At 26.9% G+C, this 16,499-nt stretch overlaps 1 protein-coding gene across 2 annotated transcripts in view; it reads right to left on the bottom strand.

Annotated features, from left to right (window-relative positions):
- The window catches only part of LOC126858897 (potassium channel subfamily T member 2), a 171,480-nt gene that overhangs the window by 43,275 nt on the left and 111,706 nt on the right, over nucleotides 1-16,499 (bottom strand). For both annotated transcript variants that reach the window (XM_050609563.1, XM_050609562.1), the window contains 3 exons: nucleotides 4,473-4,552; nucleotides 2,515-2,614; nucleotides 737-935 (listed from right to left, as the gene is read on the bottom strand). In XM_050609563.1, the coding sequence (XP_050465520.1) occupies nucleotides 737-935; nucleotides 2,515-2,614; nucleotides 4,473-4,552 (379 nt within the window). The remainder of the gene's footprint in view (nucleotides 1-736; nucleotides 936-2,514; nucleotides 2,615-4,472; nucleotides 4,553-16,499) is intronic.

Raw genomic sequence — 16,499 nt, 5'->3', positions numbered from 1 at the left:
AAATTGGCATAATATTTGTTTCAAACAAATAAACCACGAAAATAAATAACACTCGAGACATTGTACATAGGACTCACAATACAACGTATTCAATCAATTTAAAATACTGAATTATAGAACCGTAAATTATGCTTTCAATAAGTCAATTCGATATTTGATGCACTTATAAAAATATAAAAAAATATGCTTTATTTCACATATATTTTAAATTTATTTCAGAAATTGCAGAACAGCGAAGGAGAGCATAGCGAATTTGGTTAAGCGCATATTGTACTCATGCAAAACACACAAATATCATGCGGTATATATATATTATATAGAAATACATACAGATATATCATATAAAAATGACAAAATACTTATTATAATAAAAAAAAATTTTTACTCATTTAATTAAATTAAAATTGCACTTAAACTACATAAAATTATTTTAGGCATAAAGAGCTTTGTGGTTTTATAAAAGCCGCTGCCTTTTAATTTAATTAAACATAAATTTAAAATAGAAATGTAATGTTTATTTTAATATATAAAACAATGGCAATTTTTCTCGCAATTTTCTATATTTTAATATCATCTGTTAAAATTAAGAAAAAAATAAAATTTGAGAGAAGAAAGGGTACAACCATAAAACTCTTCGCGAAGTAAGTCAATAAAATAATGAGCGTCAAGATAACAATCGACAGAATGTCGAATAAAAAAGAGCGAAAAATACTTTATAAATAAAGAGATAACGTACCTTGTAACCGAGGTAAGCGAGTAGTAAGGCCTCAGTTAACGACACCATCGCCAAAATCACTTGAACTATCCACAGCTCTAGGGGTCTTCTGACCCAGAGAATTGCGTCCCAATTGATGGTCGGGTGGTCCTGGAACTCCTCCTCCGTCAAGTTTTGCGAGGCGAGGAACTCGGTCTTGTTGCCAGGTATGCAACCGTAACTAGAGAGAAAAAGAGAGAAAAGTTATGAGTGACGGATGTGAGTGTGCCGATAGAGAGGCACATGGATATTTGCGTGCACGAATCGGACGAGTTACGATAGGTTTTCGATATCAAGTGTGTCGTTTGGATTGCATCGGGGATTCAAATATCGTTGCGTGGAAAGAATAGAAAGGTCGCAATACCGTATGCGGTGAAAAAGGTATATATAGGCGAATCGGAACATACATCTTTTATTAAAATTTTTGCATCGATATGTGGAGTTTGTATACGTAAGAGAGCCTCACTGAGATCGCCACTCCCCTGTTAGTGACAGTTTCCTCGGAGAGCTTGGAATCGATAATTCCTTAACGGAAATTTGATCGGAAGCTTAATCATGAAGTTACTCTTCGAGTATTAAGATATTTTGTTAAATTTACATTAACGGATATCAACTGAGACGATATCAATGGAGAGTCTTTTTTTATCACAAAGTTCCAAAGAACAGAAACTAACAAAGATTTATATAATTTAGAATTTAGATATCTAATGATAAAAATTACAATCTTGCAATAAATTATTTCTTGTATCAAATTTTTGATAAAGAAATTATATATATATATATATATATATATATATATATATCTTTTCTATTTATTAAATATTATCTTTTTCTATTTATTAAATATTATTTACGAGAAAAAGGCGTGTGCAGAGTAAATGACAGTTTATTTATATTATTTATATAACATTAATAATCTGATTAAAAAGTTATATGTAGATAATTATAAATTTTTTTCTAAGAAATGGAGAAAAATATCAAAAAATTCTATTGAGAACACTGCCATCTTTATACGCAAACAACAATCACTCTATATTATATTCGTTGTAGTCTTATCTGTGGGTCTTATTCTCAACCATGTTAGGAGCACGGTATGATATGCATAATCAAGCATGAATTTTACGTTGTTTGTACATTGAAACTGGGAACGAGTTCTTCTTTGCAAAAATAAAATTTTCCCGGATAACTACGTCAATGATATGAAAAGAAATCAAATGAAACAATTTCTGTGTTTTCAACGTCAGTGATCGTTTATGCTAAAATATATATTCAGATTATCTGTATTTTTAAAATTTTAAATTGATTTATTTTTTTATAAATATAAATATAAATATATTTTTAATAAAAATGATAAGATAAATTAACTTTTCTGTTATTATATGTATAAACGGCATTTTTTATATTTATCAAGAAATACGTAGTTGAAAGAAAATACAGAAAAGTTGTGACATTCGGTATACAAACAATACTACTATAAACTTTTTTTTTGCGTAAAATAGGTGAAGCGAAGAAATACAAAATGCAGAGCTGCATAAATATTGTAAATATTGAAACAAATATCAATTTGTAAGGATAAAGAAACAACAATTTTTAAGTATTTCAAACGAATACATCATTCAGATACATCATTAGATGCAATATCTGGATTTCCACTTGAAAAATTGTTTCTGTAGTTAAAAAAAAAATGTTTGACATGAAGCTCACGTTTTCGTTTTCCCCCATGGGCATTTAAAAGAACTCGGGTATTGAATATAACTTACCATGCTGCGAACGTTGGGTCGCTGTCGGTAATAACCCTGAATATATACAAGAAGCATGTTAGCAATTTGAAGAAGAGATTAGCAAGTCGTATCCTCAAACCTGAAACATAAGTTTAATTTTTCATTTAATTTACATCTTTGCAGTAACTTTCTATTCAATTTTTTTATTAATTCTAAAGATTCTTCTTTTTATCCTATCTTTTATGTAGCAAGATATAATATTAAAAGTAAACTTGAATTTATATATTAAATTTGTTTGGGCTTTTAAAAAAAATAAAGCACTCTTTATATCATCTTATCAATCGATAAATTCTATATAAATATCTTGACAGTATATTGGAAGTTTTTCTTTCCCCTTTACACATGACTATTTTTAAAATATATCAAGATTGTCAAAATTTCCTCAATTCTCAAAGTCAAGTTAAATCTAGCTGTCGGTTTTTCATATACAAAAGATGCTCAATTAAAGACGTATATTTTGTAAATGTATTTACTTGTAAATTCAAAATATTTCAAATTTACTCTAATTTGATGTAATAAAATTTATTACATAAAGTTATATAATTTAGAAAAAGACTTTTAAGTAATATAAAATTTATTATAAATATATTATCAAATATAATTTAGTATAATAAAATTTAAAATAATATACAAAATTTATATATTTTTAATGTAATGAGCAATTTAACATAATAACGAATATTTATTATAATTTGTGCTATTATAAGCCTAAAAGTTATGTAATACACTAAGGTTTCTCTGAGAATCAGATTGAAGACCGGCTTATGTTTAGACCAAATATCGATCGACCGGGTGATTCTAACGAGATGCTTTAACCACGACAAACTTTACAAAGAGCAACAAAGCATTGACCTGTTGGGTTCACGACGTCCTAATCGCACAGGTCAGGTACAAAGGTCAGGCAAGAGAAATTCATGGTGGCACAATATCTATTATCGACTATCGCCATCAACCCTGAAAGAGCACAATCGTGCTCTTTCGAGATATCTGCGAGGATGATGGCCGCGATATTCTTGCAATTGCCTTTCGTAACGGCTTCGCTATTTCGAAATGAAACAATCGAGACCGCATTGCGATACGCCGGAAGAACGTCGACGACAATCCGCCTATTTTCGGCGGCGACAATTTAGCAAAAATACGATACTAGGGAGGCGAGAGGTGATGTAAGCTTAGAATTTATCTCCAGGGTTGTATCGCGATATTTATCTCTAAAATATTCTCCCCCCATCTCGATATTTTTTTCTCTCTATTTTTTTTTTTTAATTATATTTTACTTTTAAAATTTAATATTCTAAACGTATTATTAATTTTTAAATATATATCAATATATTATATAATGTTTAATATAATTATAAAAAATTTTGCAAAGCTAATAATATATAGAAACGCAACATATCTTATAATTACATAGCTATATATCTCGCGTGTTACGATGTAGTGCGGAAAATAATGCTGCTATCAAATAGTATGAGATAGAATCGTAGATATGAGTTTACAGTAGCGGATCTCTCCTACGTCGAATGAAATATCAAATATATTGATAAATTAATACGTGATATCATGCATAAAACATAGTAAATAATACTTTTACAATAATCACGATAGCGATCTTTTAGAAATGCAACACAGCACAAAATAAAATTTTTTTAAACAAAAATTTGATTAAGATTTTTATGATTACATGTATATATGTGTATATAAAAAATTGTTTAACATCAATTTTTAAACTAAAATATTGTAAACGGATTTTCCGATGTACCGTTTTCAGTACAACTAATATTTTTTATTTTGACTTTTATACACAACTAAAGAATTTCATAATTATGTACATTCAAAAAAATATTTATCATAATCTTCCATAAAAAAAAACTCCTTCTATTTAAAATATATAAAATTAAAAATTTTTCATAAACACGAACAATAATATTTGCACTTACTCGAACGTTGATTCTTGATGAAATACAGCTGAAGCCGTTCCTTGAATGTGTTTTCATTCACATAATACTCCACGCGAACTCTGAAAACAGACATATGACGATATTATTACTAACTGGTTTGGCAAACTTTTCATAAGTCTTAATTATAACGTTATCTAATTTTACGCAATGATTCCATTTTGTTATTTTAACTTTGATAAGTTTCATATATCTATTTGTCACATATATGCACAACTATCAGCGTATTACGAATCGTTTTTATTTTAATAATAAACTTTATAATAACATTCTATCAGTCATCTTACATATGCATAGATATCGTAGATCTGCGTAGATATTTGTAAATATAATGTGCAGTCACAAAGGAATACGGCATATCTATGTCCATGGAGACTTATCGAGCGGCTATTTAGAGATCAAAGGAATGACTTGTTATCGATCGACTATTTAGAGATCAAAGCAACGACAAGGAGAATACCTCTATATTATCAGCGTGCGTAACTAATCGAACATTGCAATAGTGAGGCGTATATGTGCTATTCAAATTATCATTATTACTATCTATTATCTACTGTATTATATCTCACGAGTCATTTTTATCCAACATTATAATGAGTCATTTCTATCCAACATTATGTTCAAACAACATTCATATAAGACTTATTTCTTTTTACAGAAATTGTGGCATATATTAACTGTAGTATAAATTATACGATAATGCAATGTCATTTGAAAAAATTTCATAATGTTGCTTATTATACAGGGTGGCCCCGAACGTTCCAGCCAGACTTTGAGATCTTATAAGAAATTTAATTCTGAACAAAAAATTTCCTATAAATCGAAAAATGCTTCCTTAAGAAGTTATCGCTCAAAAACCTCTGATAAAGGAAGAGCAAAAGGTGAAAAGAAAATAAAATAAAAAGAAAATGAAATTTAAAAGAAAGAGCAAAAGGTGAAAAGAAAATGAAATAAAAAGAAAATAAAACTTAATAAATTTCTTGAAAAAAACGATAAAAATAAAAAATAAAAATCTTTTTTTTTTATGAAAATAAAATAAATTTTTTCCAACTAAAATAGCACGTAATAGTAGAAAATGAATAAAGACGTGAAAAAACTAACTGTTCTCAAAATGTCCCCCGCTAGCTCCAATATACTTTTGGCATTGAGTAATGATCGATCTAGTCGCGGATTTCCTCTTGTTTGAAACTGGTTTTATATCAAAATCTATGGAACGTACAACAATTATTTTGATCTTATTTGAAAGATAATTTAATTTTCTACAACATTTGTTTCGGTACTTTTTGTTTAAAGACGCACATTTTCCATGATATTTAAAAAACGTATGTAAAATAATCAAGATTTCAGAGCGATAATTTCTTCAGAAAGCATTTTTCGACCCATTATAGGAAATTTTTTGTTCAGAATTAAATTTCCTATAAGATCTCAAAGTCTGGTTAGAACATTCGGGGCCATCCTGTATATTTGTCGAGTATTATAATAGAGAAATTTATTTTACGTATTTATTTGCCGCTACACAGAATTTAAATTGCATACAATATTTAATAATTTGCATAATAAAATAACTTTATAATATTCTCTGTTAATTATATATATATATATATATATATATATATATATATATATATATATGTATTTATGTATATAAAAATTTAATAAATATATAATTAATACGTGTATATCTAATAATTAAAATATATCACACAAATATATTTGTCTCATTTATATTCTTACTAATTGCTAATCATTATCTATTGTTCATTCTCGCCTTTGCATTCGTCCGTCTCCGTCTCGGATTTCGTGTTAGAAAACAAAACTGCAAGCGTGCAATGACCGTTGTTGTTATTGTCACTATTGCAGCAAAGTGAATAGGCCGATCTCATTAGTCGGTCATCATTTCGCCTGCTCGGCCGTCGCAGTCCTTATTTTTAGCCGCGGCAAATGCGTCGGCGTTGCCGAGAATAGCGTCGCGTGACGTCACCAGGCCGGCGTCGACAGGCGGTCTGTCGTACGCGATCGTTCCCAGTTGTTGAACTGGTTCTTTGACCCACATAACGTCACGAATGCCTGACCTAGGCTATTCGTCCTCAACGCGGAAAGCCGATGGAATGAAACGATGCCAATCGAGACGAACGAGCTTGCGTTCAACTTTTTGCACTCTCTCAGCCTTGAAGAAACGAGTTTAGACAGAAATTCATGGATGCTTGCAAATTTTTTCCCGAAATAACATGATATATATTGTATATTAAATAAAAATAATTGATTGATAAAATCAACAATGATTTTATAAAATATACAATGTATAAAATACTGATGATTTTATGCCAACATAATCAGTAAGAGATGTTGTAAAATCATCATATAGTTTAACATGTGTCTTATTATTAATAAGAAATTAAAATTTTATTAAAAAATTCCAAATATATATTTAATGCACATAAGCTTAAAAACTTTTAAAGTGCAAAATTATTTTATTTATAATTAGTCTCTATTTTGAAATATTTATATGGCATAATATAAATAAAGTTTATATTACAATTGAAAAAAATTTTTTAAAGCTTCTTGCGTTGATACTTATCGCAAACTTTTTTGTAGTAATAATTACATATGCATGCAATAGCATTAATTATTTGCTTTAATTGTAAATTAATGCTTTAAAATTTTTCTTGATAAATGTATCGGTAACTACCGAAAGGTCTCTGTAACGCTTAATTAAATGAAATTTAAGTAATTTTCAATATTTGATTAGCTACAAAATTATAATAGCGGTGGGCAAAGCGACAGGTTATTTTTAATTCTTCATTTTTAATTCAAAGTTGGCTTATCGATATAAAAATGATTGAAATATCGCGTTGAACTACGCACTATTTCAAAATCATTAAGTTTGACATTTAACAGGAGGTGATACGTCAGCGTATTTCAATAGTTCAATTTTACGCAACATTGCATGAAACGATATAATGTTAAACAATCGTCAAATTTGAAGAATTTAGGAATGTCAATTTTTTTTTTTTCAAGAGTAGCCAATTCTGCGAACGATACAAAGCGGAATGTATCAATATCACTCAAGTTTCGTACGCGAAAATATTGCCGCAGTCTCTCCGTGATACGCGGTAATTTAACGCGATCGGCTGTGCAAACGAGAAAGGAACGTTTAGTGGGCCGTGAGTAATGTCACTGACAAAACACGTGGGCCATGTTCTTGTTTCGAGGACACTCGGGCTAAGAGAATATCATGATTGAACCCGTCGTCATTTTTGCAGATGAGTTCTGTTTCCTTTCCCCAAATTTTTCAAATTTTTAAAGCTAATAAGAAGTTTAAGATAAAGATAAAATTATAAATTAATCTTTGAATTGTATATTACTGTATATTGTACATTATCTGTATGTTTAAAATTTATAATACTTGATATCTACGAGACCATCACTTTTAGCAATCATAATATTCAAGAGCAAAAAAATTTTTGAAAAAGAAAAAGATCTTTTACATAAACTGTATAAAAGATCTTTTTAATAAATATAGAAAAAAATATAAAAATATTTTTTTTTTATTTCAATATCAACCATTGATTAAGAATATATATCGAAATACTAACAAAAACATTAAAATTTCATAGATTGTTCTACTATTTCTTCTGAATATTTGTGCAAAAACTAAGCACAATTCTCTTAATGGTTTGGAAGTTATTTAAATTTAAAGTTACTATTGATTCTTATGGAAAATCGCCTATTGCAAAATTTATTGACAAATTTGACAAAGAAAAAATATTACCAATGAAACAAAAATTTTCAAATATATTAAGGAAACTCTAATAAATATTTGTGCAAAACTTGACTTAGATTCACTAATTCGTTTAAAAGTTATTTACTAAAAATTGTAGAAAAATATTATCTGTCTCTTTTTCTCTTTCTGCAAATTACTCGTTTTTCATTGCTTTTTGCAGTTGATTTCAGAAGATATTCATGATCAAAAGTTTTTGCCTTAAATTAGGAAAAATATTAATTACAACTATTTTCTTTACAAAGACGTCAAAATCCATATTATTTAGTGATACTTTAATTTTTTTCCCCAAATTTATTTTTTTAATTTTTCAAACAGCATAAACGTAAGAAACATATTTTCTTTTTAATTTTGACAATTTTTTACTATTATTGTACATCCAGGACATCCTTAAGAGTACAATGCATCCTGAACATAGATTATCAAATATTACAAAAAAATTATATTTTTTTAACATTTGGTTGCAATTTTTTCATAAAACGCGTTTGTGTACCATAGAGACTTTTACACATATATAGTGTATGATTACATAAGACATAACATATGTAAAATTGATAGTAATACTAGCAATATGTAAATAGTAAAAAATAAACTTAAACAAATTAACTTAAATCCTACACTCATAGCACAAAATGCGATATGTTTAATGTTTTGTTGCGCATTTTATTTAAAGAGATAAGCTATCTTATTTATTTGGACTTTATTTTTTTTATTGATGTATCAATAATATTCCACTAATGCAGAGCGATTTGTTTAAGTAATTATTGAAGGACAAGGGAAATGTCTAAATCATGCTTTTGTTGCCGTAAATAAAATAAATATTTTAATACAACTGATACATTTATTAATGTACTACAGTAATATCTATCAATTTATAATTAAAAAATAAAACAAAAACAACTGGGATCAATTGGGTTCTTCTATTTGCCACATTCTTTCCATCATAATCTTGAAGTTAGAGATAGAGAATCTTTAGGCCACGTGTAAGAAATCAAAGTGTTAATGATCGTCAATCATTCGTCATTTAGGGTTGTTTCGCGACAAATGGAAATGATGTGTTGCATCACCACCGGAATAATTGACAGCTTCATTACGACGATGTTTCTAATTACATTGCATGGAAATGTGGTTCACTACCATCGTCAGCGATCATTTCCAATTGAAATTGCATTCTGGGAATCGCTAGGTGACATTTGCGAACCGCATCGAAACCTTCCCAATGGATGCACAGGAAAACCGATGCAACTCATCTCATCAAAGCTCGAATTGATCAGTGAAGAGTTAGATATTAATCTGTTGTAGGTAGTTGTTTGCGACATATCATAAATAATTTTGCCTTTAAAAATTCAAAATTTTAAACTTCAAAAATTAGTTTTTGTAGTAAAATTCAATTTGATTAAAAAAATGTATCTTTGTATAAAATTTTAGAAACACATTAATATGTAACTCAACAAATCAAAACCTCATCGGTTATATTAATATGCTATTGTAAATTATAAAATTATTCATACATAATTACATATATTATATATATATATATATATATATATATATATATATATATATATATATAATATTTAAATAATATATTCAACATTATAAGACACAAAAAAATTTATTTAATCCCAAGATATAATAATAAAAAGACTTGTTAATTTTTCCGACGTTAATCATCAGGAAGGATTCGACTGTGCAATTAAAATAAGTACTGTCAGAGGCCGTAATGTTCAAAATCTTGGTAATGAGATTGATCAGCGGAGTTTCTCCTCCGATGGACAAACAGCAATAACAATACCATATTACTGAAATTCAATGATTTTCCATTCAGATTTGAATTCGTAAAACGTTCTTAAAATGATTTTTATTTTAATAAGCCTATCTTATGGATAAATTTGATAAATGCTTTATGACTTTATTTTGTTTATTTGTTTGAAATTATATGATTGAAATTAACACAATCTAAAATATTTTGAGTTATAAGTTTTTTTTTTTAATTCTAATTGTTTAGTGAATCTAATCTAATTATTATTAAACTCAATTATATCATACATAATTACTTGTAAATTTAAGCAACGACTAAAGTGTCAGATACCAAACACAAATAAATTTTATATATGTATATCCAATTATATTAAGACGATAAAAATGAATAGAGATAGGCAATATACTTCAGTTAAATTAAACATATAATTATCTGCTCATTAAATTGCGGATTAATATGCAAGCAAATTGTGCGTAATCAAAGAGAAATAATCACTATTTTAAACGGAGCAAAATATTTTTATTTTTATAAAACGGATGTCTATATTGTATAGATTGAGTCGTCACTGAAAAGCCAATTTGCAATAATGAATTTCAAAAAATGTCATTTCGTTTTTTATAAACCTTCCTTATCCAGTAAAATAAATTTGCCACTCCGTGTAATAGTGGGTATGAATTTATTATTATGCTTTTAGCGTGAATGACAACGATATTATCTCTGATTTTAATAATTTATTGACTAAATTTCATTAATTTAATGACAAAGAGTGTGTACTAAATTATATAAAAAAGCTCCGAGAAACTTCAATCGCGTTCTGTACTAATCATCCTTGAGCTATTATTAATTTCTATTTTGTATATACCAACAAAGTATCAAAACATTTGATGTGGAAAAGCTGCGATTGCCGGTTAATTAAACTTTCGATGAAGAAGTAAAAGACACACAGGCAATTCCGGTTTTCCGCTTCTCAAGATACACTAAATCTGTTTGGATATTTTCCACTAGGATTATCAAAAATCTTTACATAAATTTTCTGATCTTATCAATATGTCAATATTATATACTAGTATACAATTTAAATCAATTAAATGCCTAGAAATTATGATTATATTGTTAGAATTCATCCGGGATTATATGTATAAAATTAGCATTAAAATTATTATTTTTGGTTTATTATAATTTGAATATAATATTAAGATTTTAATTTTCTAAGTTTTTAGTAATTTTATTTAAGAAGCAATGTTTCTTTTTTTTATTTCTAGACTTTAAAGTTATGATAATACTATAAAAAAATATTATAAAAATTATAAAAATATTATAAAAACATATTATAAATATAATATTATAAAAAATATTATAAAAAAATTGCCGATTATTATATAATTATAATTTATATTGTTAATAGCCAAATTTCTTCATTTGTATATTTCAAAATTTTTACTCAATCACAGAAAGAAAACACACATTTTTAAAAAGTTTTTTATTTCTCCATTTTATTTTTAGCAGTTGATCCTTTTAAGACACTTCATCCATCTTACCTCTATTTAAAGCAATTCTCAAGGAACAGAATCATCTCTTGCTCAATGAAAATGGATATCATAACTCCGACTGGGGAAATATCACTTCAAGCAATTTATAAACAGCCGTTCATCGTTGTCCAAACTCGCCGTATCTAAAATCTATCAGATACAGATGCTTCATGCAACATTGGCACTGCGGACTAACAAATTGAAAGTTTAACGGATAGCTTAACTTTATAAATATCCCTTCGAAGCACTTCTGAACTTCAATTTTCCTATACCTATCGCCAGCTGACTTATTCATAAATGCATATCGTTGCTTAAGTCCGATAAAACTTTCATCGATAGATTGAATAATGGAAAGCTGTAACTGGTCACAAGATATATTAATATTATTTTCACACATTATTATATAATCATCACTGTAATAAATTTCGCTTTCTCTGTGCGTTTTTTTGCTTTGCAATAAAATTTTGTATATAATAATAAAAAAAAAAAATATTTTCTAAAACCAAAAAAAAAAAAATTAAATTATATATATAACATTAAGTTGTAAGAAAAAAACAATTATTTATAATATATAAAAAAATTTCATTCAAAAAGATTTTAATAAATAACTGAGAAGCTTATACAAAAATTCAGTATGTCATCATTCAATATAAAAATTCAATATTAAAAATATAATATAATAACATAATTAAAAGAATTAAAAAAATTAAATAACATAATTAAAAAAATTTAATAAAAAATTTCCAATGATATATTAAATGATAAATTTAGCGGAATCTAAAATCACAATCTAAAGGAAACGACTAAATATATAATACGACTAAATATATAATAAAATCAGCTGTGCAATAAAATCAATATCACCTGACTTGAAAAAAATCAATAACAGATGACAGATCGTGTAAGTGTAATTACGGGCCTGAGAGCGCGAGTTTTATGCGATATCATTGGCAAACTTTGATCTTATAACTCAAAAACTATTGCAGCCTCAAAATTTTTGTATTAGAATTGTTGACTCTATTTTACCTTTAGAACACTCTAATAAAGTATTGAACAATAGTTATGAGACACTTATATACATATACATACATACATACACACACACACACACATATATATATATATATATATATATATATATATATATATATATATATAATTTTTTTTTCCATTAATCATACAATATGCGTTTGCTGATTTGATTTTAATAAACTGTTTTTTTTCTGAAAGACAAAAGAAAATTGGGCCGATCTTCCTAAATCGATAATATACGTTAAGAATAGAGTATTTTCTTCTCGAAGTAAACATATCCTACAAAAAACAGATTGCGTCGCGAGATTCAAATTGGAGTGGGCGATATGTTATGTCGATCCGATATTTATGAGCCACCTGATGATCGTAAATGCTTTTATATAGGCAGAAAATTCGGCACATACGCGTTTGTTTCTCCGCGTGCATTCCTCTATGAATTATATAAATCAAACCAACAGATTTGCTTTCCGTTGCTATATCTTACGCCATGTCGATTGCTTCCATTCGCAATAATATCGATTGCACATAAACAAGCAACGTAAAAGTATTATTCGCCAAGTATGGTAAGTGTTGACAAAAGAACATGGAAATTTTATGTCGATGGATAAGCTGTTCTTTACGTAATCTGTATATCTGATGGATAAAGAGAATATCTGTATATGAAAATTATGTTATCATATTTAGTGTAATCTGAATATCATGAATATCATGAATACAATTTGATACATACACCATTAATTGTGTACAAATAAGCTTACAATTAATTAATGACTAGATCACATTCAAGCCCATTTGCCAAAACTAATAGATTATATTGACACAAAATTATTGCATACATTTATAATCTTTAATTGATTGATCGAATTTTGATAAATAATACCTTTTAAAACAAATATTTAACAAATTTTTTGAAATATGAGATTATCTTATAATTATTTTATAATTTTGATGTCTGCATTTATTATCTTCTTTTTTCATATATTGAAAAGTTGTATACGTTAATACATTTTAATATATTTTTTTATATTTTAATATTTATAATTATTATTTATATGCATTGTATATATTTTTATTATTTATAAATATTTATTAATTTTTTTAATTGCACGAGAAAAACTAATTTACACATCTATGAGATGCAAATTTACGCTACAAATTTATTTAATAATTTTCATCAAAATCTAATAATGAAAATATCACAAAAAAATAATAAGTCTTATATGACATTTTCAAAAATTCCGTCAGTTCAAAATAATTCATTTAAACGTAAATGGAGATGAGCTTGGTCTGAGTGAAGAGCACTCGAGCAGCTATGTTAATCTTTCAAAGCCAAAGATACGATTTCGCGACATGCTTGTTCGCTGTCTATAATTGAAATGCATTTTATCGATTCATGTCTCGTTTGTCTATAATTATATACAGATCAATCTGCCTCTGCGCCGCGAATAGAACTACGACGCCGGTCGCCGCATAAAAATATCCATCGACAACCTTGCACTCCATTGACCGCGTTATTACCGTAATATGTCATGTAATGTACGTATTTCCATGTACGTGAGCGCAACCTTAACATGTATATATCCTTCGGAAACTAGATGAAGCAAAATACACGTGTCAGTTCATAATAGTTCATGTATATACATGCAAACTTGCACTAGATTCAGGAAACTAGCTGTATAAATGCTACGCTAAAAATGAAATCTTTTCAATCAAATAAATATTTTTTGTTAATTTTGATTTTTTTTACTTAAATAAATATTTGTTTTTAATAATGTTTTTTTTATATTAAATAAATTATTACTTGTATGTAATAAAAATTATAATCTTTAAAATACATTATTTAAAATTATAATATAAAAAAAATGTTTATTTAAAGATAAAAAAAATTAGGTATTAAAATAATAATAAAACAGTGTATTTTTTAAACAAACAGATATAAATTAAAAAATGTTTTATTTTATATTGTACTAATTCAAATATATTTGTTGCTTCATTGAAAGAATTAATTCCTTTGCAAATATTTAAATAAATATTTAAATAATTTCTTTTTAATTAAAAAGATTTTTTGAGGTTTAGTATATTTTTTTTTTTAGTGTACATAGCGGCGCTTGCAGATTGAAAACTTTGTTTGCTTGCTTATATCTTGATTCTTAATATCTATTGTACTCGTTACTCTTTAAATTATGACAAAATAAAAGAGAAAGAAAGAAAAAGGAAATATCAAAGAGAAGACAAGAACAACTAATGTAAAGAGTAGAATATATACTTCGTGTTATGAAACGTAATATAATCTTTATCTATATTATTGGTTTTGATTTTTCTCAGGCAGTTAGAAAATTATACAAGAAAAATTAAAAGGATAATATTTCTTATATTATTTACTAAATAGAAAATTAAACTAAAATTAAACCATAAAAGCATAAGTTAGTTAAAAGCATAAGTTAATATAATAGATAACTTTTTTTAAATAATGAATATATAAACATGTGATGTGTGTGTATGTGTAACACATATGCATTATATATTTATTATAGCCTAAAAATAAATTTTTTAAATATTAAAAATCATTTATGTGGATAAAAATTAGGTAAGGTTAGAGTTTGGAACAAATATCTCCACACGAACAAAGAATGTTAATTCTAAGAATGTTTACTGGAGTCATAATAATATTTTTGCATTTTTCTAGAATATATGATATATAGAACAATCCCGAAAAGTTACGACAAAATAAAGCTAATAGATCTCATTAAATTAAACAATTTTGTCGTGTTCAGCGATTAAAGAAAAATTAGAATAATTATCATTCTTCGCTTAGAGCATAAAACTTCCACGGATAAAAGTAAATTTCATATCTTCTTTTTCATTATCCTGATAAATGACGTAAATTTCGCGATTTGCGAGATGATATACAAGGTGAGAACAACTCTCACTCACGAAAATGTACGTCCTAAGTAAAATGAAATAAAAGCAGAAAATAAGCGAAATTGTATATAGTTTTATATTCGTTCCAATACACATAATCTAATCACGATATTACACATATCTTATTATCGTGTTTAAAGAACACAGATCATTGCGAAATTCCGCCTCTTCTTCTCCCTTTGAATCAATTTATTTGAGTAAATTGCAGTTTCTGTCAACACGAGTTTTCAATTAGTTATATTAGTAATTAATCATTTGATAGAAAAGCAATAATTAAGTAATGGGCTGAGTGCACTTATTTATAGATCGCAAGTTTCTCAAGTGGTTAAACTTTGCTAATTCCTGCTGATGCTGCGGGCTCGATATAATTAATTATTAGTGCCTTTTAGACGAACAGACCGCTAACCAATTGCTAAAAAATAAATACCAAGAAAACTGTTCTACACAAAGGAGTAATAATGCTAGCAAAGTTTAACGAGGAAAAAACGCCATTAATGAAATTAACACACCGTATGTAATTAATTTTGAGAATAAACAGTAAAATATTTAGCAAAAAGTCCTTAACATTATAACGTCGCAATAATAAAAATTTCTATAAATTTATTTTTAAATATTAATTTATTATTATTGTTTAATTTATTATTTACAGCATTTATTATTTACAGCATTCCTTATCAAAACTTAATTAATACTTTCCGTTGATACAATGATACTTAAGCGAATTTATGCTTAATTAAAAAATATTGTTTGTTTCTTATATAATTCTTCCTCCTATGTATTATTATTAATAAAAATATATCGCTTTCTATTTTGTTTCATTGAAATTTCAAAAAGATGTATTAGGAGATATTCCTAAATTAACTAAAACTTTTTAAAGTTTAAAACAATATTTTATATAATTCATTAAACTTTGAAATGCAGAAAAGAAAATTGCGATTATTTGTGCATGCGTCAAAGAACATTTTCGGAAATCATATTCTAAA

This window comes from Cataglyphis hispanica, chromosome 2 (genome assembly GCF_021464435.1).
Source record: "Cataglyphis hispanica isolate Lineage 1 chromosome 2, ULB_Chis1_1.0, whole genome shotgun sequence".
NCBI classification, from domain to species: Eukaryota; Metazoa; Arthropoda; class Insecta; order Hymenoptera; family Formicidae; genus Cataglyphis; species Cataglyphis hispanica.
Note: the sequence above shows the minus strand (reverse complement) of the source record. Positions and strands in the feature narration are given on the sequence as shown.